At 45.4% G+C, this 26,545-nt stretch overlaps 1 protein-coding gene across 1 annotated transcript in view; it reads right to left on the reverse strand.

Annotated features, from left to right (window-relative positions):
* GNAS (GNAS complex locus) overlaps nucleotides 1-25,969 on the reverse strand; it is a gene marked incomplete at its 5' end in the record, with an annotated part of 161,360 nt that extends 135,391 nt beyond the window's left edge. Inside the window, one exon of the mRNA XM_082325561.1 lies at nucleotides 25,705-25,969. Within this exon, the coding sequence (XP_082181687.1) occupies nucleotides 25,705-25,969 (265 nt within the window). The remainder of the gene's footprint in view (nucleotides 1-25,704) is intronic.
* Between the last annotated feature and the right edge of the window lie 576 nt (nucleotides 25,970-26,545).

Consider the following 26,545-nt stretch of genomic DNA (forward strand, 5'->3'; position numbering starts at 1 on the left):
ACTAGCCTGCTACAGGTAGGCATTCCACTAACCACCTCCCATGATCGAACAGTAGCAACCAAGTGCCATTTTCAGGCTGCTTTCAGAAAAGCTAGAAGCAAAATCACTGAAAACCATGATCCTGAAAGCCATTAATATGAGAATGCAGCAGTGGTTCTGCAAATGCCTTTCTGGGAGGAGATGCTTTAAGCAGGGAAATGGAAACTTCACTGCCACATTGCTATCAGTGTTGTAACTGCCCCTGTGTTTGCAAGAAATCCAGATAATCCTTTCCTTCAGTCTTCACTGAGTTGCTGCAGAGTGACAGTCAAGCATGCATTAAGAAGACACAGGAAGATGTAAGCATCCCTGGACAAATCTGCCATGAGAAACCTGTCCTGTTGTGGTTGCTGCGCAAAATATTTTTCTGAGCAAGAGAGTTCAGCCCAAGGGCTGGGAGTACTTTCTAACCAGGCAGAGAGTGGAAATCTCTGCAAAAGGCCTGAATTTGCCACGGAAGTGCTGTGCCCACGGGTTTCAAAAGCAGAAGCAAGACAGAGACAAAAAAGTACAACTTCACCCAAGCTATGAATAAATGCTTGTACAGTAACATTACAGAAACTGATATTATTATTAAGGCGAAGTATAGCTCGAGGAACTTTTCTTTTTTTCCAACTGAGTTGCAAATAATAACCCATTGCAGATGTAAAAAGTGTAGCCAGAGGACAGTGGCAGCCATACCCCAGGGCTGGGCAGGCACGGCCCCGGCTTCCCTGGAGAGGCTGGCTGTCCCCGGCTCTCACACACAGAATGCTGTTTGGGAGAGGCTTGGCCTGTGCACCCAGAGACCCAGGTTTTTAACCCAAAGAACCCAGCTGGGCTGGGCAGCTACAAAATGCAACAAGCTTTTCTAGTACTGATGTCTTTCTTCTGAATGCGTCTCTAAAGGGTTATTTTGCTGAGGAGCACTCTGAGCCAGTAGGTCCTTATCCCCCCTGGTGTAGGCTCCTGGATCACAGCCTCCCTGGTACTCCTGCCCTATGCACTTTGCAAAGCCAGCTGCCTGCCCTGTCCTCTCCAGCCAGGAGCTCCTCTCCCTCCCAGCCCACTCCCTGGGCTGAGCCCTGAGTAAGTCTCAATTTTCAACTGCTTCCCAGCCACACAAGCTTGCAAACCCCCTCAGTCCTTTCCTCTGCTCCTTCACCTCCCTGGCTCCTTCCCGTTTTCACCCTCTTCCTTTTTTACCCTGAAACCCACCCTCAGTCCTTGCAGCTTTGGCCCCCTCTTCTGTTAGCAAAAACAAACTCTCTGGTCATGTTCCCCTTGGAGATTTGCCAAGTATTCATTAAGTGGAAATGCCATTTCTTTTTTTTTTTTTTCTTTCCCCTTTTTTATTTTTTTCCTTCTTTTTTCCCCACTCCTTTTTGGAGGGTGATGGTAGAGCAGCTACAAAGAGAACAAAGAGACAATGCAAGTTGTCCCTGCAATACTGTAATACAGGGCGTGGTATTTGTTGGTGTCCTCTGCAGCAGAACTATGTGGGCTCCAACACAGGTTTTATGGCCATTTCTGGTGTCAAGAGTGCCTGGCTTAGGGTTCGCTATATTAAAGAGTAGTGTTGGAGAGATCTCATCACTCAATGTCTTGCAAGTATCCAGCTCCAGCCTGGCAGAAGTAAAGGGGAGGAGAAAAGAGAACATGTGTATCTCTTCTGAAAATACACTCCAGTTCTTAATAACATGCATCCACCCTGGAAGATGTTCTTGGAGACCATTTCTGCCCTGAAGCACTTCCACATTTCTAACAAAGCTCCTGACCGGGGAGTGCCCCTTTAGATTTGCTGTTGCTGCTTCCAGATGTCACAGTCCAGCATTCCCTGCTAAGACGTGACTGGGCATTTCACCTTCAGAAAAAAGACTAGAAATTGAGCATTTCTAGGTCTGGTCGTGCAGGATTACAGGGCAGGGTTAGGGATTCAGGGTATATGAAACCGTGACCGCAGTGGTGCATTTAACTGCATGCCAGGATTCAAGCGGCAGGGGGACATCCAGGGAGACCAGTCCCAGAGCTGTGCAGGGTACGGAGACAAACAGGCAGGCCGGTCCCCGTGAACCAAACTGGGTGTGATAGCAGCAAAAAAAGGGCTTTGTATGAGGCCATATTTATTCTGAGATAATTCCTTCTGGAATGGAGTCACCTCGCACCTTAAATGGATTAGAATGTAATAAAACAGAAATAAACTTGTATATGTAGATAAGTCCTCTACACTGAAAAAATAAATTATGCTGGGGAAAAAGAGAGACAATTAAGAGACAACAGCTTTCCCATGAATACAAAGCTCACCATCTTTTATGCCTGTCTACAGACACGTAACATGCAGCATTTCACACACCGCCCTTGAGTTTTTGTCCAGAAAACCTGAGGAGCCTGCTGCGCATCTCAGGGGGGAATCCACCTGCAACGACCAGCAGCATCTGCCCCCCGCCTGTACCAGGGAGCACCAAGGCAGCTGTAACAGGGACTGAATCAAGTACCTCAGCTCTTCACAGCACTGCTTCAGAGTGGTAAAACTTCCAGCAAAAGAAAAGCAGTCATTTTTGCTTCATGCAAATCAAAACCAGCCCAAGGTCACCCCACGAAGAAGTTGTGTGAAGCTCCACGTGTGTAGCAGAGAGCAGCACTTCGGCCAAACGCTTTAAAACTTCCTTGTTTAAGTGGCCAAAAAAAAGCCCAAGTGATCCTGGGCTACTGGACCTCCAGATGGTCGTTGACCTTTGTATTTGTTTATTTTAAAGATGTATCACTATTTTATTTTTCGCATAAGTCAAACAATTGAATGATTTCTAAATTCTCTTCCTTCTGACCTCTTATTTTCTTCCTGTTTTATTCTAGAAATACTCATTCAAGACTCACATGTTAAGAGTGGGTATGGCCCAAATGTTGCAATTCTTCATTCCACAGATTGCTATCACTATTGCAATTGCTATTGCCTCTGGATCCGGAGAGACCCACACAAAAGGACAGTATAAAATACACATTTGAATAGTATATGCAAGGAATATAAAATAGAGACTTTGAAGTATCTTTACAAAAATAATCCTTAAGAATGAGGAAGAAAGGGCATTATTTTTCCAAGGGGGTTGTTATAATTGATGCCTTCTGCTCTCAGCAATGCTTCAAAAGTTCATTTTGTGGATCCAGGTAATTATTAGATACTATGATTGCATTACCCCTGTGGAATCATTCTCTTGGGCTAAATTTCCTTCTCTGGATACACTGATATCACTCAGAGATTCTGCTTTTCAACAAAGATGTCTTGACATGCTTTGATCATACGTGCTGGGAGACAAGAGGTGGAGAACTTAACAGAAGGGAATTCTAGAGAATGGAGGACATCACACAGCCAGCTCTGTCAGACAGCTAAAATAGATGCTGCAATTTTGGAAGCGACTGCGGCTTTCTTGCTCAGAAGTTGAAGAGCAGGCTTGCAACCTGGGCTCCATCCAGCAGCTGCCTCAAGGAGAGCTGGAATTCTGCTGGCGAAACCTCAGTCCAGCGAGCCCAGGGGCTACAGGCTCCTTGGACAACCATAATGATACCGATATGTTTAGGATGGTGTAACATCTCTAGCAGACCACAGTTGCTTTATACTGCCATAGTCATGTCCATACAGTTTATACCATTACAAATAGTGTACTGGTCCACAGCCTACCAGACGTTGTTATCCCAGTACCAAATGAATACCACATCTAAATCCAGACAAATTCTTTGTTAAGGTAATGAGTCACACCAGAAAAGGTTCTGCTCCATTATCTCCACAGCCTAAACTAAGAAAGGGCCACGGGAGCTGAAGAAAGTTTATAAAGCTATGCACTGGGCTCTGCTGGCACTGAGCACCCCAACCTACAAATTGGCATCCTGCAGGACCTGGCCCATCGCTGACCTGAAAGCTCCTCTGCCCAGGCCTCCTTCTCCCATCACTTGTAACCAAACTGCTCCTGACAACACCTTCCTTACCACAGAGCAATTAAAAAAGAAACTCCAAAACCAGCACGCTTCCCTTCACGCTATTAATTTAAATAGTCTCACAGATTTGTGTGAGCACTCAAAATTACACCCAAATAATTTATATCCTCTTACTGGGCTGAACATGCTAAAGAATCAAGCCCCAGCAAATAAACCCCCAGTGTCCTGTGGGAGAGACACCATCAGACCTTTAAAGTGTCGCAGCACTTGAGGGCGCTGCTGCAATAAATTTAACTCACCCTAAAAACCTCTACTTAGTTTTATTATGAATTAAAGTCTTCCCTTAAAATATCAGTGACCTGTGTTGACACTTACTTATACTATTGCTGTTACACAGTGGCCCTACTGTTTTGGTAAACAAGGAGCATAAGTTAGGACTAACATTTAACATTCAAGGTTAGCACCTAGTTATCCTTTCAAATATTCGCACAAAGTGATAAAGTGCAAGGAGGACAAGAAAACAGTTTAATTCAGATTTTTTTTTTTCCAGCTTAATTTATTTATTTATTTGCTCTGGGTGAAATGAGAAGGTGTGAGAAATCATATCTGTTCATGGAACTAAAAAAAAAAAAAAAATTAGGGGTGAAGATGCAGACACCACTTTCTTTTAAGGGGGATACATGAGTTGCTGTAGTCCTTTATAGACAGACTGATTACACTGCTTTGCTCCGTTTTCCCTGGCCTTTAATAGCATCCTCCCTGCAAAGGCTTCTCGGCCCTCACAAATAAACCCACATGCCTTCCGCACCTTCCACCTGCCACATCCTCCACTGCATCCTTCCTGCTTGCAGGAGGCAGGTCCTGCAGAATGCGCATGTGCAGTCTGGGATGCCCACTGCCAGATCCAAGATCCACCCGTATCAGTGATGGTTTTCTTCAGATTCTACCCCAAGTGCACATCTGCCTCCAGTGTTGGGTCGTGGACACCTACGTTCTCCATGGGTTATGGTAATGTTTCATCTTTTTTGAATTAATGTAAGTAGTCCCCCATTTTTTTCCTGCTCTGATGTGAAACAAGCTGGAGGAAAAACAGTCTTTTGACTGAAGTTACGACTTGCCAGCCTGAGAAAACTCTCTGTTTAGAAGTTCTGCCAATGCAATGTTGCATTTGATAACATTCTTTTTTTACCAAAGGACTTCCATATTTTGTTCTCTTTCTCAATTTTGAGTAGTATACTCAATATTTTTCATTGTAGTAGTTTATTAAGTACAAGATTGTCTCAAAAAATATATTGGGGGGGAAAAAACTGACAATTTTACATTTGAACTTCCGATTAATACTGACTGCTTAACAGAGAAAGAGTGAAGGGAAACAGTGAAGACTGAAAAGAACTTTCCCAACTTTTTTAAATATTCCTGCAGCACTGTATTTCCCCATCATTTTATTCAACATTTGTCTGTGTCCTTAAGAATTTAATATTAAACATACTTGTCAGTGTTTCAGAAAATGCCTGACCTTGATTTTGAGAAAGCAGAAATACTGTAAAGCAGGTGTGTTTGACAACACATGCTAAAGTATACGCACTGTTTTGCCAAAGGTTAGAGACAACTACAGCATCGGTCCTCTAAAAATACATTAATGTAAGGACTACTGCTTATATCTCAAAAATCACCTGCATGTGTAAAAAGGCAGGGCCAAACTTAATAAAGGGAAAGAAATCAAAGAAAGATGACCTTAAATCCACATTTGTCAAGAAAAGATAAGAAAACAAAGAATAGAGCACAAAGTAACTCAGTACTTTATCTGCAAATGAATGAATCCTTTCTTCTATAGTGTTCTGTGATTAGTTAAGAGTTAAACTTTAAAAATAAGTAATAACAAACAGCGCATGTCCAATTTTAACAGTTCTTCTGGTTGTGACATGATACTGATCTCCGTGTTTATAGGTGGAAACCACAGGAGCACATTTTACCCTTGAATTTAGGCTTGCCGAAGCCCTCAAGAAGGCTCAACGCGACTTGAGACAGCGGGCAGACAGACAGCCAAGCTGCTCCCTGGGATCAGTTACCTACCAAGAGATCTCCGTTTGGCGGGGGTGGAAATCTTTCGATCTCGTATCTTTTCCTGCCAAACCAGCATAGCTGGAATCTTCTGTTAACAGCCAGCATAGTAATTTGCTGAGCTTCAGACTTAGCATTTTACCAAGACATACGAAAACCTCATACATCTGCTAAGTTCAAACCTTCTAGGAACAATTCCAATAAGATGCTTCGTGTTTCCTGCTCCATGCAAAAAAGAAAAAAAAGCCAAACTCATCTATAATTGACCTTGACAGATACTGAGAACATTTGGCACCTATTAAAACCCCTTTAAGATGAGACCCTCTGAGCTATAAAAAGAAATGTAAATGTGAACTTTATACCACACTACCATGGTAGGTTCAGTCAGTTATTTTCCATTGAAAAGTTATCTTAAAATATGTCCAGAACTAACTTTTTAAACGTTTACTGAGCAAGTAGGAGCCTTCTGTTTCATCCTACGCACCTGCTTTTTGCGGACAAGCTATTAAAAGAAATACCTGACAAAGCTATCTGCATAGCATTGTTGTCGTCCATCTGTCTGGTCCACAGATATGCACAGGGGACAGTTGGAGAAATAAAAAAATCCACTTAGTTAACTTTTGTACTGAGAATTATTCCTACTTATGACTTACAAGATCATTAGAACCTCTGTTAGACCACATCTAGGAAGCAGAGACAAAGCCAGGAACTATCAACAGCAAGAAGCTCCGTCTTGGCTGACCCAAGAGCTGTTGTCATTAGAGCCACAACCCACTGAAGTGTCAACAAACAAATCCTAATCAAAGGACAGAGGGAGAAAATATACTGGAGGTTTTAGAGGTCCAAGAACACCACTCCCACTGGAGATAATGGAAAGGTCCAGCTTGGAAATAGGGCCAGCCAGCATTTGGCTAATTAAAACCTAAGTGTTTGGCTGTTACTTGAGTTAACCCAAGGAAAAGCGCTCTTCCCCCAACACTGTCCTCACTGCCACGATCGGCTCCTGCGTGTGAGGGTCTCTCCCAGGACTCACTGTGTTTTCCATAACATTTTGTTTTCCATAAGCATCTGGGTCAGATGTGACATAATCTCCTTCTGGAGAGAATTTTGGGAAGCGCTGGAAAACTGCTGCTTTCCAAGTGATGGAAGCAGGATTTTCTTTATGTACAGTGGGATGCAGGTGGAGGGTAAAGCTAAAAAGTAAATAGAAATCTCATCTAATAATGCAACATGGACAAATTCCTAATGACCAAGAGACGCACTCTTCTTGCAACGTCTTTACAGGAGAGCTCAACTGAACCAAACTGCCCCCACAGACGTAAGAAATTCATGCACTCCCAGCTCTGTTCCCATGGGGAGTTGGCAAGGATCTCTCCCACCCCACAGGCACAGCTTTAGCACTCTGGCTACACAAAAATCCCACTTTCTGTCCTGAAACACAATAGCTCCAACAGCAGGCCTCCAGCATGAAAGGATGAGCCATTTCTGTACTCCCAACGCAAAACGTGTTCGACTCCAAGTGCACAAACACAAAGAGCTATTCTTGCTCAGAATCAGGTCTTGCCCAGTGCCTTTTGCTGTCATCACTCTCGAGCTGGAGCACGCTACCCTGTACCAGGCTATTCACCGAAATGTAGCGTGTGAATCACAAACTGGGCGACAGCTGCCCACCCTCAAAAGCACAGACGTTGCGATGCTGCGGGGCAAGGCTTGAAGTTGGTTCAGGGCCTTTCACTTGATGAAACTGTAAAAAATTGGAACAGTCCTTCTGGTTTTGGCATAAAAAACCATCCTGCCTAGCAGAGGGAATGCCTGAGTGTACTGATGGCTCAGGACAGATGTGCCAGGATGGACACAGAGCTACAAGAAGAATATGGGACTGAACGGCAAACTCTCCGTCTCAAAAGCAGTAGACAGATCCCGCAATCATTAAAGACTTAGAAACAGCACAGGTTTAAGTTTAATAGTTCACTATTGACCATGCCAATGATATTAGGCAAATAACCATTCAAAAATCTTAGAATTTCTTTGGAATAAATGAAATCCAACTATTTAGAAACTGATATTCTGAAAACTAAATAAGAGCTTTCTAGCAGTCAAAATAAAGTTTCACCATCATGTGGATTACCAAATAGCAATTCAATATAACAAAAATCACTCATTTGTATAAAATTGTTGTAAATAATAAAGCTTATTTATTATTATTAATAAAGATTATTTGAAGCCTAGGGATTAAAAAAACAAAACAAAACAGAACAAACCACAAGGTAGCTACATCTGGACACTGTACTGACTACCAGTGGCACAAGACCAAGTCTCACTTTTCTTGTGATGACCAACATTCGTGGTTTTTCAGTATGCCAGTCTGACATTATTATTCTTGCCATTCACTCAGGCAAAACCATCTACACTGAGAACTGTATCCTTACCCTGTGCGGGGTTCCCACACCCTCCAGGTTCTTTAAGTGGCAGCTTTCCTTGGTGTTAAGCATGGTGAAAAAAACCACAAGCCATATGCCTGTCAGGTTACTGAATGTTTTCTATTCCAAGCAAACCTCAACGGGTGTCCTCCAGCATTTTCCAGCATCACATGGATGAACTCCTAATTCCCCAGTGAAAGCCAATTACCAAGTCAGATCTGTTGCAACTGTTAAAAAAAATTAGGGTTTAGGATTATATGGAACTATACAACTTGTCTTTGTCAAAGGTGTTGAGGTGTTGGTTTTTTAAAAAACAAAACAAAACAGAGTTTCTTGTTCTCAGCTTTTCCGTTTGGCCCTCTCTCATATTTCATCTACTGACTTCCCTGCTATTGCAGGGGGTTGAAGTCCAGTCCCTTGATCACCTCCCCAGCTGTTCTCAGAAACTCCGAGTTTTGAGGCTTCTTGATTTATTTTTTGTCCGTAGGGCTTTAAATTTGTAAGAAGGTGCCTGTGATCCTAAGGCTTGTAGTATATCCTGGTGGATTTTTCATGATTTACTGCATTTTCCACGTTTGTCTGTGACAAAGCAGAACTCAAGCAAATGCTCCTGAGAGTCCACTCACATCTTGCTAAAGCAGCCACCTCAAAGGAGTTTGATGCTAGTCTGCAGCATAGCTGGCTTGTATAAAAGAGATCTCTTCACCCCTCCAAGGAAGTTTCAAGTGAATAAATGACTCTGTTGGACTTTTAACCAGTCTGAGATGAAGCCTTATGAGTGTAGTATCTCCTGTGGCAGAGAACTGGGCTTTCCGCTCTTGATGGAAAGAAATATTTCAATTGTTTCAAGACACATCTGCCATAGTTTAACCCTTACATTAGTACATAAGCCTGCATGAAAATTCTGTTCTGTAAGAAAAATGTACCAGAGAATATTCATATTTTCAATCTGATTCTAAAGATGCATCTTCAAAATGCAAATGCAGTACGTTAGCAAACTTGTTTTGACTGTGCAAATAAATCTTTAAAAAATTGTTTCTGGAAGCCCAGCAAAAGTTGGGCTTGAAATCTCTCAGTGGAATTACATTTTCATTCAAGCAATAGCACATAGTTTGGTAGCCAGAGAAAATATCTATTAAGACAGTTGCTAATTTAGAGAAAAAAATGACCCCATCTGGAACAGTGTCTGCAGTGCTGTTCATTGCACCACAAGAAAAATATTATTGTACTGCAGTGTGTGAAGCTTTGTAACAAAGATGACACTAGGTCAAAAGAATCTAACTTACAAAGAAAGGTTGAGGGTAAGGTCTTGCTTTTACTGTAAAAGATTAAGTCCAAAAGGAAGTTTAACATGAAGGAAGGGGTGGAAAAAAGATGAACTGAACTGACAGCAAACAAACTTTTTTCCCCTGTGAACAACAAAGGCTTCCAACTTCAGGAGGATGGCTTCCAATAATGCAAATTGAGGTAAGTAAATTAAGAGACCTTAGGAAGCATTATTTTGAACGTAAAGAAAAATATAAACATTGTGAGAGCATTATCAGAGCAGATTGCTTAAGTAAGGCTTAAGTAAATGCAGAGACCCCAAAGAGAACATAGGGGAAACTACAGCTCTAAGTTAGAAACTTCAGTGCCTTAAACAACGGAGAGGATGAGTCAGGTATTCATGAACAACAGCTCAAAGTCAGGGTGAGTAAGGGCATACCAAAACTACCTGATGGGAAACATGAAACAAAGCAGGGTTTGCATTAGGCATTTGCCCGTGCAACAATGTAAAGTCTTGGTCAGCCCTGGGCAGGTGTGGTAGAAGACACAGTTACCAAGAAATCTTCATGGAAGCAACAGAGGTACCATTGAATTCGGCAATCTCCATGACTAGGAAACAGCTGAGTGAGATGCAGAGGACCTGCAGTGTAGTTTAAGGCATCAGAAAGGAAATCAGGCACTTACCCCCTTTAGCTGAGTTAGTTCTGAGATAAGACAATGATAGAAAGGACAACAGAAAACCCCGCAGCGACAAGTTCGCTAGGTGCCAGTTTTGTACCGATGACAGCAGGAGGGAATGGAGCAGGCTCTGAACCAAGCAGCTGTAAAATGAACTGAGAGTCCAGGGAGAAGCAGCTGTAGAAAAAGAGCTTCTGATAGGGCATTTGTTAAAATAAAAGTGAGATGAGTTTTTAGAAAGTATCCTGTCAGTGGTAAGGGTTCAGAAATGCTAACGTATTTTTCCGAAAGCAGATTTGACATACTGCAGCTGTGTAAAGCGTGCTAGGGGAACGGAGCAGCAGGCAAGCCAACAGGGACATCAAGATGGAGTAGACAAGACAGACCAACTAGTCCCGGACAACACCCACTGAGATCAGCAGTGGTTCAGGGGAGATCACCCTTCTCACACGACTACTACGAGCTGTAGACCACAGATAACTCAAGCCCTGTGTTTCTAATGGCACGCTGAGCACACACGGAGGAGCAAGCTGGTGACGGCAGCTCCCCACGCCGTCTCTCTGGCTCTTGGCTAACGCTGTCTGCCATCACCACGTTGACTGTGATTTCCTGAGTTCTCAATTCCAATTTCAGATGAAATTACTCCAGCAGTATTCCTAAGAAAGAGGTGATCTGTACTGGGTGAGATCAGTGGGAAATAAAGATACTAAGCATTCGTATACCACACCAAGCCTCTTGTTGAGTAATCCAGATTTCAGGCGAATTAAATGGTGTGCAGTTATACAGGACTACAAACATCTGTTTCCAAGAGGTGTCCAGATCATTAGTGGCTAATTCTACATCTCTGTTACATTCCCTGCCATATGCTGGGGGATAATCTCAGCAAGCAATAGGGATTTTCGTCTCAAATCCTAACAAATCTGGTCTGCAAGGCTTCATGGTTTTTCTTATGTCGCTTATTAGATAATACCTCTCAGCTGCTCCGCTCTGCTCTTTCCATGCCTTGCATCTATTCTTTCACAGCACCCAAAGGCTCCTGCAACCTGCCTAGTAACAACTGACAATTTCTTCACGCCATCCTAGAAAAAATTCCCTCCCTTGCCAGGGGTAAATGCAAAATTTACCTTCTGGATAAACTCACACTCAGGCTGGAGTGCATTCTGCAGCAAAGCAGGATTCTTGCCCCTTTGCCACAAGACTGGGAACCCCAGTGGTACTGGCAGAGTTGTAACAGTTAAAACAAAATGCTATGTCACCTTTTTTTTAAAAAAAACAGATGGCTCTCAGGCATATAAGAAGCCACCTCCTGTCCCCTCCCCAGCTAGCGCTGCCACCTGCAAGAGGTCTAAGGCAGGACAGTCCCACGCACTGGGCAGGGCTGTGAAAGTTTTTGTCCATCATTGGTGGGAGCAGCCTTCTGCCCTCATTCGAGCTCCTGGCCAGGGCTGCATGTCTGTGCACGTAGCAAACAGCACATAAAGAATAAAGGGAGAAGATCTGTTTTTATAAGCATTTCATTAACTGAAAATCAGATACTTCTTTGCCACTTTTCTTGGCAAAATCAAGGTGCCTACCTGAAAGTGTGATGGCACTTCTGTGGCCATAACAAAAGTGTATATACACAAAGAGAATTTGATCTTTGGCATTAAGCAACAATAACAACAAAACTGGAGGTGACTGCAGTACTGACAAAAGGCAAGAGACAGAGTGCTCTGGAGCCTGAACCGACTCCCTTCTCCAAGACATAAGCAGAGGTATCGTGAATCTGTCACATTGCCTCAACCTGGTGGCATCCCTTCTCTGCACAAGGGGGTACAAAATCTCACTCAAGCTTTGGCCTCTTTGTTCCCTAGCAAGGTGTTACCTGTGCTGGGCTTTTTGACAGACCTACCAGTTGCCTCAGCCCCAGGGGCATCTCCTGAATGCCAGCTGGGAAGAGGAGCAGCTGTCAGCAAGAGCTGCTGGTGTTTCCACCCCACACGTCCTGTCCTCCAGACGAACGATGGCAGTGGACTTGAAACGATCTTGAATGAACTGTGGCAGACCAACCTCAGGGTGGGGAGAGCAGTGAGGATTTAGTGGTCCTGTCTCCTGCCAGCCCTCAAAGAAGCAAGCAGTGCGATGAGAAGTTCCTGCAATCCCATTGCTTCCACCAAAGCCATGAGCTGTGCTGCTGCTGGTGAGGAGGGACGTGCAGATGGGATATTTTTATCTCCGCTTCATTCCCATCCCTGTCAATCCAAAACAAACTCCAACTAGTTAGAGGTGGGAAAGACGGTTCACAATGAGAAAAGGATTCCCTGGCTCCATTTGTGTGTCACCACTGGATACGTGGATGCGTGCCACTGCGGTGGCACAGCTGCATCAGTCCTGCTTCCCAGCTTCCAGTAACCTTTCCAGACTAAAATAGCAGACCTACTGCTTGATTTTTAGCAGCTGAAGAGCAGCAGTAAACCACATAAGTATTATGTAAAATGATCTTTTTCTAAGTATATGTTTATTGTGCACAGAAGAAGTGGATTTAATTACAAACAACTGGAAGTTTTTAACAGTCTGGATTGCCCCCTACTCCCTTTCTAAAAACTAAGGTTTGGCAGCAGCTTTTGGGTTTCATTGCAAGTCTTCTAAGTATTTCCTTGGAAAGACTTTACACTTGGTCCCAGGCAAGAAGTCAAAATCAACATTTAAAAAGCATGCCCTGCATAATTTCCAGGATTCAGCAGCATTAAGGTATACTTATGGAGGCCAGGAGGAGAACTGCTTTTTGTGCTTTTTGACTTCGTGCATAAAGCTGGTCTTCAGACAAGGAAGTTTATATTCCAAATAATATTTTTAACTACATGCGGTCAAGTACATAACTTATCAGGCCTTTCCTCATCCCCCTCCCAAAATAAGCCTGAATGGTAAATATCTCTGCAGTATTTAGTTTTTGCTTAGACCTCTAGTAGGAACAACAGATTCTCAAACCTAATACAGAATTATCTGATGGCAGAAGAAGTTTCAAATAACATTTCTTAAACTCCTTTATACAGTAAAACTACAATTTGGGCCTGATAGTGATACTTAGGCTAAATTGGCTGGTTCTGCACTGAAGTGAATTAAGCACAATTTCATGGTGTGTCACTGTGCCTTGCCCGGGGGATGGACTGCTGTCCCCTTGCCGACGGGACAGCAGCACCCAGGTGACTCACTGTTCCCGCGGGCTCCGAGAAGGGATGGCTGATGCTGCCCTCGCTCCTGTGAATAAACCCATTGGAATCGCCGGGACTGCGATGGAGTCTGCAAGACTGAAACTCCTGGTTTGATCCAAAGGCCAAGAATGAAATTTCACCCATTTCATCTATTTGCTCGTCAAACAAACAGGCCCGTGCAAATTGCTTCTGACTTTCCAAAGCAGTGCATATGGCACTTTTGGATATGCATGTTTAAGGACTATCCACTAAAATTTTATCTTAATTTTTGTTTTGGGGAAAAACAGGCAAGAAGGAGTATTTTCCCTGTGAATATTTGAAGTGTTTTTAAAAACAAATAACATCCTTCTGAAATATCTGCAAATCAAGTCCTGCATCACTCACCATCTAAAACCACAAAATGCTACAGACAAGAGATTAAACTTCACAGAAACTGAGAGAAATGAGAGCACAGGTAGTGTTAAGGAATCAGGCTTAGAGGAGAAAATATCTTCCAGCTTTTACAGTCTAAAAGGTATTTGTTATATGTTTTTAATCACCAGAGAAAAATTGAGTCTATCAGATTGTGAATTTCCTGTGTTGAGATAAGGCAAGGAAAGCATCAACAGAGTATTTTATGCAGTATTTTTCTTCAAAGCATACAGTTTTAACTGGTATTTATAAAAAATAAAATCTGAATGCAGATTTTTCAGCTCACAATAGCATGCCCTTCTCCTCAGTGTCTCCGTTTCCTCCCCTTGTAAAGTCCCAGTCCCACAAATCCCCCAGCGCTCCAGAAAACCACCCAGCTAACCAGTGATCCTGAGATTTCAGCATCGAAAACAACCAGGAAAAATGCAAAACCAAACAACTACAGCCCACATACTAAAAATTTTGTTCGGTAGGGGGTGGGGAGGGGAAGAGGAAGAGGTTGTGGTGTAACGCATGAGGAGGGTGTTACTGAGAAAGAGAAGGACAAACCCTAAAAAGTGCTTTTTTTTCCTCATTTCCACAGCAGCATCTCCCCATCGGAGCTGCTGATCAGGCGCAGACCGAGCTCCGTGCCCTGCGCACCCCAGGGGACCGGAGCTGGCACAGGGCAGTCACGTTCTGTAATAGCTCGGGGACAGACAAGGAAGACAGCTGCTGGTTTCCACCACAGGCTCGCTGTGCTCCAGGCTACACGGACTCAAACCTGTTTGTTATGTCCATCAAGGAGCCAGCGGAGCTCATGAACTCTGAGAAGGTAAGCGACAGGATTGCACAGTTGTCAGTGTCCCAGTCAAACTGCCATAAGCAAAATTAGAGAGTCAGAAGGGACTAACATAAAGCAGTCGCCTTGTTTCGATGCCTGAAACTTGTCTCCTACAGTGCAAGGCAGTATTAGAAGCTCAAAGTAATACTAAGCATATCTTCCTTGGAGATGGCAACTGTGCTCTCTGAATGGTTCCCAAGCGAGTACATGCAGCACAGGCATCCGTTAGGGCACTCACCCGTACACTGAAATTAAACGTATAGCTACTCCTCGCTTACTTAACCGATAGGTGTGAGCCTAGTTGTGGCACTGCCTCATGGCTCCTCTCCTCATGCAAAGGAAGACGGAGGTGAAGATGGAGTCCCTTCAGTCTCAACAGGGATAAAGAAGACAGCCTGATCCCTGGGGTACTCTGCTATTTTTGCCTTGACAAAAAGAGAAAGGACACTTAAGAGTAACAGTAAAAAAATAGTTCTGAGGTTATTTTGATTTGCAATGATGAGAAAACAGAGCTGGGCTCTCCACAAACATGTGCCAGCTAGCCAATGACGAAAAGCTTTAAAACTTTCTTAGAAACAGTAGAGCTGGAGCCTGGAGAATCCCTTCCACCAGCCTTTGGTTCCTGCACATGCTGGCACACCACACACATTCATCAGTAGCAAGGCCATGACCAGAATTGTTTCAGTGTATCAGGGAAATCTAAAATCTCTGCAACATGACAGGAACAATTTATAGTTCAGGCTCACGTTTCTGGCTGCCCTGACTACCCCATAACCAGTGCTGAACGGCCCAAGGGAGCAGCACACGTGCACTGCGCCTTACAGGCTCCTCTGCAATGCAACCTGCTCTTCAGCGGTCAATAACAGCACTTGGTCGAGACACCACTGAATTGCAAAATCCAATGAGTGTTCCCAAAACACAAGCCTTAAATTTTTAAAAGCAACTTATTTTGGGCTAGTGTTCCTATAATTTAATGCGGAGGAAGCCTGTGGTAGGCACAGATGTGAGAACTGCTAGCGACGCAGGGGTGGGATCGCAGCACTGCACGGGACAGCCCAGGGCAGAAGGATCCAGCCAGAGCTCAGCAAGCTCTCCGATCACGTCTGAAATTGCGCTTTAAAATGAAAGCCTCTTCCATGAAAATCCATATAAAAACACTTTTCCAGTCACACTGGGAGAATTCCACCTTACATACAAATCTCCTTCGGTTGGGGGGGCGGGAGCTGCAGGGGACATTTACAGGAGCAGCTCCCGCAGCTCTTTTCCACTGGCACTGTGATAAATGCCATCCCCGCACAGGGCACACACACGGGATGGGTGAAGGGTTGGCCCTCCGTTCATTTGTTTTTCCACTCAACCCGATATACTTCCTTGAGGTCAAAGTCACGAAGTCGTGGCAGCATTGCTATGCACAAACAAACCTGTGTGAAGCTGCGCTGGGGTAGAAGCGTGTGGATTTGGTTTCTGAAAATAGTGCTGAATACACCGACAGCCTAGTGCCACGCTCAGCCTTCTGGGATGGAGACATACCAGGGGATGGGAGGCACCAGCTTTGTTTGGTTGGTGTGTTGTCTATGATTTTAATATGAAAATCCCTCCTTGCAAGAAGATTTAATTGTGCTTAGGATGGGGAAAAGGTGAATGAATAGTCCTTCGGTTGGAGGAACACCCCCCTAACGCTTCCTCCAATTTGAATCAGAATTTATCTGGGTTTTCTCAGGAATTTCAGCACTCCCCCCACTCTTCCAACACACTGAAGCAGAGACTAAAGTGGCTAAACAGAGCAAGATGGTAGATTGTAAAACCACATCTTATTCCTTGTTAGGAACCGACCCATCCTCCTCAGCATCCACTTCCTTCAGTGGGCAAAATAAATGGCAGCAACTTTCTGACATCTGTTTAACACCCTCTACCTCTCCACCCACCGCACATTCCTCAATGCAGAGAATATTTTTTTTTCCTTTTAGTGACATGCAAATCTTATAAAACGCTGCTCAGAGACAGATACTGTGGATTCTCTTTGCAGAGGGAACACGTTAGAGGAAGTGAAGAAAACTTCAGCTGAGCTATTTATAAAGCATATGGCGGCTTGTTCCTCAAAATGCTTCATTTGACCAGGGGAACAATGAGAATAAGTTATGGAGTTCAAATTCCCTTCTTTAGGCACATCCTTCAGGTCCAAATATCTAAAGTATTATGGATTTATATGCCTGGTAACCGGGCTTTCTTATGACAAGTATCTGAGTTGTCCTCACGCCAGGGAATTGCCAAGCTTTTTTTCCTTGCCTTTTCTAAATTATAGCAATTAGAAGGACATTCAATGAAATCATGCATATTTGTGAATAAATACACTCCCAGATTTAAGAGAGCCAGGGGAGAACTGCATGTGATTAGAACAAACTGCGCTCTTCAAGGTTTTTCCTCAATGAACGCAAACACACCTTATGGAGATGTGTAGGTATCCATAGCACACAAAATGGTCATAAAGAAACTATCCACATTTCTGTTGGGATGACTATTAATCCCTTTTTTCTGACGCTACAGGTTTTGATCAAGCTAGGATTGCTGGCTAACATACTTTTCAGCATCTTGCTAGATGCCTGTGCACAACTGGAGCTCCAGAAGCTGAGGTATTGTCTGCATGGGGTCGTTCAAGGGCAGACAGCACTGGAAAGGCACCAAAATTTTGTGCAAAGGTGGCCCACATTTCCATGTAAGCAGCTCACCTAGGCATAGAGCAACGGGGATTAGCTCATGCAAACACCCTTTAGATTGAAATGCTATAGCCAGGATGGATGTGGCAGTGTCCAACCCTGCTGAACAGTATGTTGAAGTGATTAGTTATTTATGAGGAACGCTCAAAGGGCCTAAGCCCTTCCCCTGCAAAAGGCAAAAATACTGATTTCTGGAAAAGTCTCTTAAGGTTACAGGAGACGCCAAAGGAGAACATGAACAAACCACCAGCTAGTATGAATGCTTTTAGCAATAACACTTGAAAGTGTTAAAAATTAAAACATCAGCCGCGTAGTTTCAGCAATGCTACGGGCAGACGAACAGGCTAACACACACACAAGCCCTTCTAGTTTTGCATGAAAATCTTTGCAGGAACAATGACGTGCATGACCATGAAGGTGTAGTGTATATTTGGAGTCAAGGTAGGATGGCGTTCTACATGTCTCTTTTGAGTCTCTCTCATCCCTCCTTCCAAAGGAAGCTATACAAAGAACAAGGGTTAATGGGGAATTATTAGATTCTTCTAATAGAAAAAAAAAAAACAGGTAGCCATCAGGTATGAAAACCAGCGTGGTCATAGCTGGAGGCTCCTTCCCTAACCCTGACTGCAGGGTTTTCACCCAACCCAAGGAAGGAAAACAAAATTCCTCTACAGTCCAGATACTCTACGTTCAGGCACCTGCCAGCCCTGCCTGAGCTGCCCCAGACACCTCTTTAAGGTGGCATACAATAACACAAACACAGCTCCAACACGTACATTGGAGATAAATGCTGAGAAACATAAGAGAATTTGAACCACATTTTTGTAGGCAGCTCCAAAAACTTCACAAGTGCCTCATGAATCAGACAGAAGGAGTTTGCTTGTACTTTATTACAGCAGTAAAGTTTGAGCTATGAATAACATTAAGACACTTGGTCTCCTCTCTCTTCCTTTCCTGCTCTTTTTTTAAAATTTTATTTATTTCCAAAGTATTTTTTTCTTTTAAGAAGCACCAGGTCAGGTTCAGTCCTCCTCTCTCCTTTCTTCACTGCTGGTCCTTTCCATCAGTTATTCCCAGCCATGACACTGCCAGGTCTAGAGAGACCCTTGCACAGGAGACAGTTCAATTTAAGATGTCCCAGCGTAGAAAGGAGCCGACAGTTGCACAGAAGCAATCAAGACATTTTGTCTGCTCTGGAAACAGAGTGCTGACTGAGCAACAGGATGACAAGCTTCTGCCCGCCCTGGTGCACCTAAACCAGCAGCAGTTTGAGCCTGCCATGCCAGCCGCTAGTTAAAAATATAGGAGCATAGGTGAGACCTAAGTGTCACATTTAATAACTGATATTGTGCTCAGCAGGTAACTTCTTTGTAACTATAAATAGAGGCTACACATAGGTATTTCCACAAGTTTGCATTTCCCTTTCAAGTCAGGCCACCCATTCCCCCCTGAAAACCCTCTTCCCTGACCTCTTCCCATTCCCAAAGAAAAACTTCATGGGACTCAGCTGCCCTAATAACAAACTTCTGACTCCAGTTAACTTGCGTGCTAGGTGAGTCTTAACTTCTTTCAGGCAAGAAATGTGGTGGTTTCACTCACTACTTGTGATGCCAGTAGGTGCAACAGCCATCCTTTCTACAGGTGGAAAGGAAAAGCTGCTACCTTCCTTCAGAATAACAGAGATGGGCAAACGGCTAAAAAGCAATAGTCAAAAAGAGAGCACCATTGTGGTGGAGTTTTAGCTTGAAAAAAAAGTCTCCGATAACTGAAATTTGGTCCATGGCTACACATGAATGCGGCCTCTCTAGAGTGACCGATGATCTTTATCCCACCAGGCATTTAATGAGTAAAAATACAGATTACCACTAACACAGAGGTTGCATATATGCTGGGGAAGGGGAGAGATGATGTACATTTATGCTGCTGTGAGACTGCACAGCCGTGGTTGGTCCTAGGGATCGGGGATCCCCCAGATTCCTCACCCCCTTCCCACAAAAATCCATGCTTACACTTTAGCATCCCTTCAGCACTAGCTGTAACTGTGAGAGTAATTATTTTGCAGTTTGGATCTCTATACAGAAAACTTCATCCTAGCATCAATACAGTATGCCATCCATTAGCAGCCCTTCATCGTAACACTTTTATAGCAGTGCTGCTGTAGGTTTCCTGACACCTTCCACTGCCAGGCCCTGTCTGCAGCAGCTCAAACTTTGCCAAACTTCAAATACGCTGGCTGAAGCTCTCCACGCCATGTGTCTGCCTGAGGCTAATGATTTTTTTGTTTATGTGGAGGTGGTACAAGGAAAAAGTCAAGGTCAGGAGCTCTCAAGGAAGAAACAAAACAAAACACAAAAAAACCAACACACACACCCCCCCAAAAAAAAAAAAAAAAAAAAAAAAAAAAAAACAGAACAAAGAAAAAAGCAGGGAATGATGAGTAGCTTGCCTGTCTCCTTTCTATGAAATTTTAAAATGGGAGCAGGAGAGAAACTACTTTATTAAGTGATCTGAAGCATAAGAGGTGCCAGAGCTGAAGACACTACATGTCTGAACTCTGAGGTTCAGTGAACGTTCACCAAATCACATCACAGGTCCTGGGGCCAGCATTGCTTGCATACTGGGTAAAGCCTTGGTTAAAGTCTGCAAAGCTTTCCAGGTATTTTTGTTCAGGGTGAATACGCTCCAGACCCAGAAGACCTCTGTTTACCAACTGAACAGGCAGCACTCTATGCCATAGAGCCCATTTTGTATACAGCAGCGGGAACCGAGTAGGACTGGTCTTGCAGAGGCTCTTCATCGTAAAGGAAGACCCATAATTAGCATACCACCTCCTGGTGTCCACAGCAGGATCATCATGTCTGCACTGGAAAGTACTGGGCAGATGGAAACCACAGAGATTCCCATGTCCAAGTGTTCTTGTAGTATCTGGTAATTACTGGGAACCCTATTGGAAAATATTGTAATTCCTTCACCACTAATGACAGTCCATTTGGAGAAGAACCGCGTATGGCTGCCCTGCGAGCTGCTGTCACAGGGGGCAGGTTGTTCAGCAGAGCAGCCCATTCCAAGACACTCACATCGCAAGCATCCCCTAGGATTGAACCCAGGATTTTTTCATTTTTCTGTTCTTGCTTTTCTTAAAGGGGAAATGAAATACCAACTTGGTATAAGACATTTAGTTTCAAAAATCCTGTTCTCAAGAATTAGGAAGTGCCAGAATAAAGGTTCCCTCTACGTTTTTAGTCTATTCTGGTCTGTACATCTTTTATGCAATCATTCTAATAAGGATCATACACTTTTTTGCAGGGCTTATGCCCCCTCTAGCTCACAATACATGGGGCACAAGAAACAAATCGGTTGTAAGTGAATGAAACTATTGTCAACAAGGACAAGCTCCTATGAGATGGAATTTGGTCAAGTGCTTGAACACATGCCTATCTTTATAACTGGGTGTCTTCCCCTCCCCACCCGCCCGATCCTTGAGAGAAGCAGGGTCAGGATAACCACCTCGCTGTAAGCAAGCAAGACAGGGAATCACAGCAGGGGAAAGGATATCTTGTGGGATTAAATGCTGCCCTGGAGAACCAGACCAGCTTCATTCTGTTGCAGAGCTACCATGGCCGACCCAGCAGCACACAGCTTCCACAGCGGGCGCCGATGTGTGCTTCTTGCTCCCTGGACTGCACTTAAGAGCATCTAATGCTCACCTTGCAAAAGTGCTGAGTGTTCACAACCATGAGGTCCATCCTCTAAACACAGGAAGTGTTGTTAAAAAGAAGCTAAGTACTATGGAGAAAAATTAGCGTTAGGCAAAGACTGGGCATTTAAAAAAATGTGGCAGCTTCGGACAATTTTAGCTTTAGTCTTTTGTGGCATTTCCCTCTCCAGCATCCATGAAAGAAGGAGAACGATAGCACCTCATTTCACAGCAGTTCCGTGCACTGACATTTATGAAGCATTCAGTCCCTGCAGTGATCACTACTACAGAAAAGCCCATGAGGAGTTCAACAGTTCTTTATTCAGTACAGGGTATGGCTGCTGTGTTGTAAATAGGGCACAGGGTGACACATTGTATGAGGAGGATAAGAATATTGAATAGCTGCTCATTCACTGCACAACATCCATCTTGTGCCCTGAATGAAGTACAAGCCCTGTGGAAAAAAAATACAATGTAAACCATACAAGACAGTCGTTAATTATATGGTATGGAGGGGCTTACCATGCAGCATGCACACAGAGAGGGTGACTGTGGTTAGTCTCCATGCTGATATTTCCTAGCTTTTTAAAGTATGTTTTTCTTCCTGTATAATATATTCCCCCTATAAAAACTTCAAATTTGCATGCCCTATATTCATATTTGTACCAATATAAATATTTCTGTTAGAAGCATTTTTACTTAAGCACTGATGTAGGTAAAATTCAGAATGGCCATTATTTAATATATTGTAGTTTAATATAAATACCTATGACAAGTGCATATATCAATATCAGTATATTAATACCCACATTTGCTTTTCAATATGGGAATAAGCTACAAGTACTTTTTACGTGGGTAAGAGTTCAGCCTGAGAGAGTGAATAAGTACACAAAGATTGGCAAAGCACCGAGAGGGGACCAGCCCAAGTTTGCTCTCGTACAGCAAACCAGATCACAGAAGAGGATGAAGGCCATGGTAAAGCAACACATACACCAGGAGAGCGGAGCAACAGTTTCGGACAGAGTGGGTTTTTGTTGGAAAATACTAACTGATCAAAAGCATTAAAACCCCTCAGACAGGACTACAATTCTTTGTTTTTATATAGTACTTGTTGTAAGATAAAAAACACAATTTAAGTTCAGTAATACTCAAAGTCTTAATTTGAGTCTTAAAAAAAAAAAAAAAAAACCATAGAGGAAGACCCACATTACTGTCACCAGTGAGAAAGCACATGCAGAATGGAATTGCTTTATGGCAAAGTTTAAAATCCTTTCCCCCATAAGCACACACTTTCAATTTTAGAGCCAGGATTGTTCTCAAACAAAAAACAACCCCCACGCACTGAAAATCACCCTCCAATACCCAGTAGTAACCCTGAGCTCACACTACGTTGCCAACATAACAATGATTGTAATCTCGAAGTTGTGACTTGCACAGTACACTAAACAAAATCCAACGAGATTACACCTGATTGTGCATTTTCCTTTCACAAAAACAAAGCAAAAAGCTCCTCTCCTGCAAGTACACAGTCAGATTATTGCTTCAAAAATAGAGCAGATGTAGGATCTTTGCTCTACTGAAATTAAGAGAAGTTGCAGGAATTGGTAATTTACCTGCGGTAATTTCATCTGTGGTGATGAAAAAGGACTGAAAAAATGATGAAAAAGACCTAAAATCAAGTAACAGGACATACAGATACCCACTGAGTAACTACACCCGTGCACTGCACAACCCTGAGCACTCTGATAAAGTGAGGAACTTCTCCTTCCAAAAAAGGAACTGCAGCATGGGAACATAAAGCATCAGTCGTGCTTAAGAGCACTAATCTGAGTAACACGCTGAGTAACAGGCTAGAGCTTACAGCTGTAAGGTAGGTTACATACCCTACAACATCGAAACACTCGCAGGCACGGACACCTATGGCTTTGTGCACTCCTGTATTCTGTACGGCTGAGAATGCCATGCGAGGACACGCTCGAGATTTGCAGCACAACTTCTCAGCCTTTGAAAGTATATGAGCTAATGCAGCTGTATGGTAAAAATAATTTAGTCTTGGGGGCAGACCAGACCTGAAGCATCAGTGCAGGTTTCATTTAAATTCTGTTACTCTCAAAGAAAGAGCAGCCACCTGTGGTGTCCTTTGCTGTCCACGTCAGCGATAAGCTCCTGCAGGAGCACATCAGCCTAAAAAGCTGGGAGCACAAGTAAGAAACCATGAGTATTTATTGCAGATTTTGCCATTGAGCCTTCAACCCCAAGCAAGGAGACAGCCCTGGCTCTGCACTTCTTCAGTCCTTTTCTTCCCCCACCCTAACTCCATTCCTTGGCAGAAGACCCAGTTGCAGTTTTAAATCCCAGCTAGATACTCCTGCCCCCTCATTCAATTCTACTGTCCTGCACTATTTGCACGTGCAATCCATAAGCATCTAGGCGAAGTCTCAGCACAGAGACACTCAGCTGTGGCAGCAACACCTGCAGATGTACATAAAATATAACCAAATATACCCCAAACTCCTTATTCCAGTTTAGAAATAGAAAATTCACAGAGTAACAGTGAGAGCGGGATGCAGGGGAGAAGTAGCAAGGGAAGGAAACTAAGTGGAAAACTGACAGTCCCTGTGCAAGGCGCAGGGAAATGGGTCTCTTAGGCATCCCAAGATTTACAGAGGGCCAAAAAGTGACTTCCTGCTATTCAAGTCCAGGCTGAAATATAATAAACCACTGCCAGCATAACACTGACTCATATCCATCAGATTTATAAATCAGTACTTTGACAAAGAATGCTCTCTCTGTTGGCTTCACCACAAATAATTTTTAAGCTGCTAAGATATGTTGTTTAACCCACTCAATGTTTTATGTCATTTCTACAAAAACCAGTTCTGTGGCACAACATGTTAGAAGCAATATTAAAAAACAGGCAACTGAAATATTGCCTATTGCAAATACAGAAGCCTATCAGATAGCCTTTATGACTTAAAGCCTTGCAGATTAACATCAAAATTAGCCCTACTGGGGTTTTTTTCCCCCTAATTATTTAATCTACAAAGAAAAAACAATTCTCACAGCTCCTTCTTCAAGCACTTGTTCACTACAGAACAAACTCAAAATACATTAAAAAAAAAAACCAACTGTAAAATACCTACAGCATAGCCTGTGCTTGAAAGGAAAGCCACACTGGTTAGAGGTGTGACCAACAGTCACAGCATACAAGCTTTAGTCTTTACACAAGTGTTGCTCATCCCCCTTCTCATAAGAAGAAAGTACACCTCTGTGAACACACATCAGTATAGCTACAACCACATCAAAAGAGGCTGTACTTCCAGAATAAAAACTTTTACCACTAAGACTCAGAAAACTATGTCTGATATTGTTTTCTAGAGCTCCTTAAAATTCAGCTCTTCTATTACAGGCTACAACACATACCGAAAAGATCAGGGCCGAATCTTGCCATTTATCACATGCAGTACCACACACGCCTCAAGGAGTAGGAGGCTCTTAAGTTATTTGCAGACATTTGAAAATACTCTCTCTTAGTCCAAGATGTTCAGAGTTCAGCAATCCACTTGTGCAGGATAATCTGTGCTCCACCGGCAGTGTGCTGGGGGAAGGGGGAGTAGAAACATTTCCAAACCCCTTTGACTTACCTGGAGGCCCACACATGACTTTCTGTGACTGTCTGCATTGGGATCACGCAACAGACAAGCTCAGACATCACACAACACACGTAGGTGAAGAGAAGGTGCCCTTTCCTGGGGCTTCCCTCAGGGAAGGAGCCCAGTGCCGGAGCCGCCACCGTGCAGGAGCATCTCCTGCCGGGAGCCCGGCCCGGGGGAAGCGGCCACGCAGGGAGCTGGTGCTGCTGCGGGGGAGCGCGGGGCAGCCACGAACCGAACGAGCCTCAGCCTCACAGGCTGAAACTTCCCGAGGGGGTATTTTGGGAGGGGGAGACGGCGACAGCAAAAAATTAACGCACATATAAAAACTTAGGCTTTGTACAGGAAAATTGCACCAGCGCAAAGAACTCCCGTTCTTCTGCGGCCCGAGGGAGTGGCTCTGTGCCAGCAGCGGCTGGGGAAAGCGGCCGCGGCACCTCGGTGGGGCCCGAGCCAGCGCCGTGCAGGCGGCGAGGAGGGACCTCGCCTGCCTCGGGCCGGCTGCGAGCGCCCGCCACAGCCAGAGCTGCGCTCGCAGGCGGCCGCGGCCCCGCAGCCTCGCCCCCGGCCCCCGCGGCAGCGGCACCCGGGCGCAGCCCCCCGCCGCCGCGAGCCCCCCCGCCGCGAGCCCCCCGCGCCGCCGCCCCCGCCCGCCGCCGCCGGCAGAGCCGGGGCGCGCTGAGGCGCGGCCGCCCACGTGAGCGCGGCGCCCCGCCGCGGCCCGCCCCACCCGCGGCCGCCGCCCACTCCGCGAGCGCGGGGCCGGCGGGCAGCGGCGCTGACAGCGGCGGCGGGGCCGCCCCGCACCTGCCGGGCCGCGCCGCCCCGCTCCCGCCCTCGCTCACCGAGCAGCAGCAGCCGGTGCGTCTGCTTGTACTCCCGCTTCTCCGCCTTCAGCGTCTTGTCGATGCTCTTGCTCCGCTTCTTGTCCGCCCGCTCCTTGGCCACCAGGTCCTGCCGCAGCCGGTGCCGCACCTGCGGGTCTCCGTGCTCCCCCGCCGCCGCGGAGGGGGCGATGTCCGCCTCGCCGCCGCCGCCGCCGCGGCTGCCGTAGGGCGCGGAGGGGTGCGCGGCGGCCAGGCGGGAGCGCAGGCTGTAGCACAGCCCCATGGTACCGGCGCTGCCCGCCCTACCGCGCCGCGGGCATGCTCTCCGCCGGGCCGGGCAGGGCGAGGCGGTGGCGCCCGGCGGCCTCTTAAAGTGGCCCCGCTCCGCCGGGGCTGCGGAGCGCGGTGTCCCCTCCCGCCCCGTCCCGTCCCGTCCCGCCCCTCCCCTCGGCCGGTCCCCCGCGCCGCGGCCGGCGGGAGGCGGCCACACGTGATGCGGACATGTTTACCGTATTCTCTGGAAAGCGGCCCCCGCCGCAGCCTCCCGGCGGTGGCGGCCCGGGGAGGGGGGGGACGCGGAGGGGACGGCGGTCGCACCCCCCGCCGCGCCCCTCCGGCCCCGGGGGTGAAGCTGTCGGCGTCCCTCTGTGCCCGGGGCCGGCCGGGGCTCTGCCGGCTCCCCTCCGCGCTCCTGCCCCGCGGGGAAGCCACGGGCCAGCCCGTCCCTGCGGACACGGCGGGGGCTGGGGGAGCCAGGAGAGCCGTCGGGCAGCCCTTCCCATTGCCAGCACCCCAAACCACCGTAGCTATGGCTGGTTTGATATTTCACCGCGGCCTCGGTGAGGCTCTCGTCCCGGCC

This window comes from Platalea leucorodia (genome assembly GCF_965183815.1).
Source record: "Platalea leucorodia genome assembly, chromosome: 13".
NCBI classification, from domain to species: Eukaryota; Metazoa; Chordata; class Aves; order Pelecaniformes; family Threskiornithidae; genus Platalea; species Platalea leucorodia.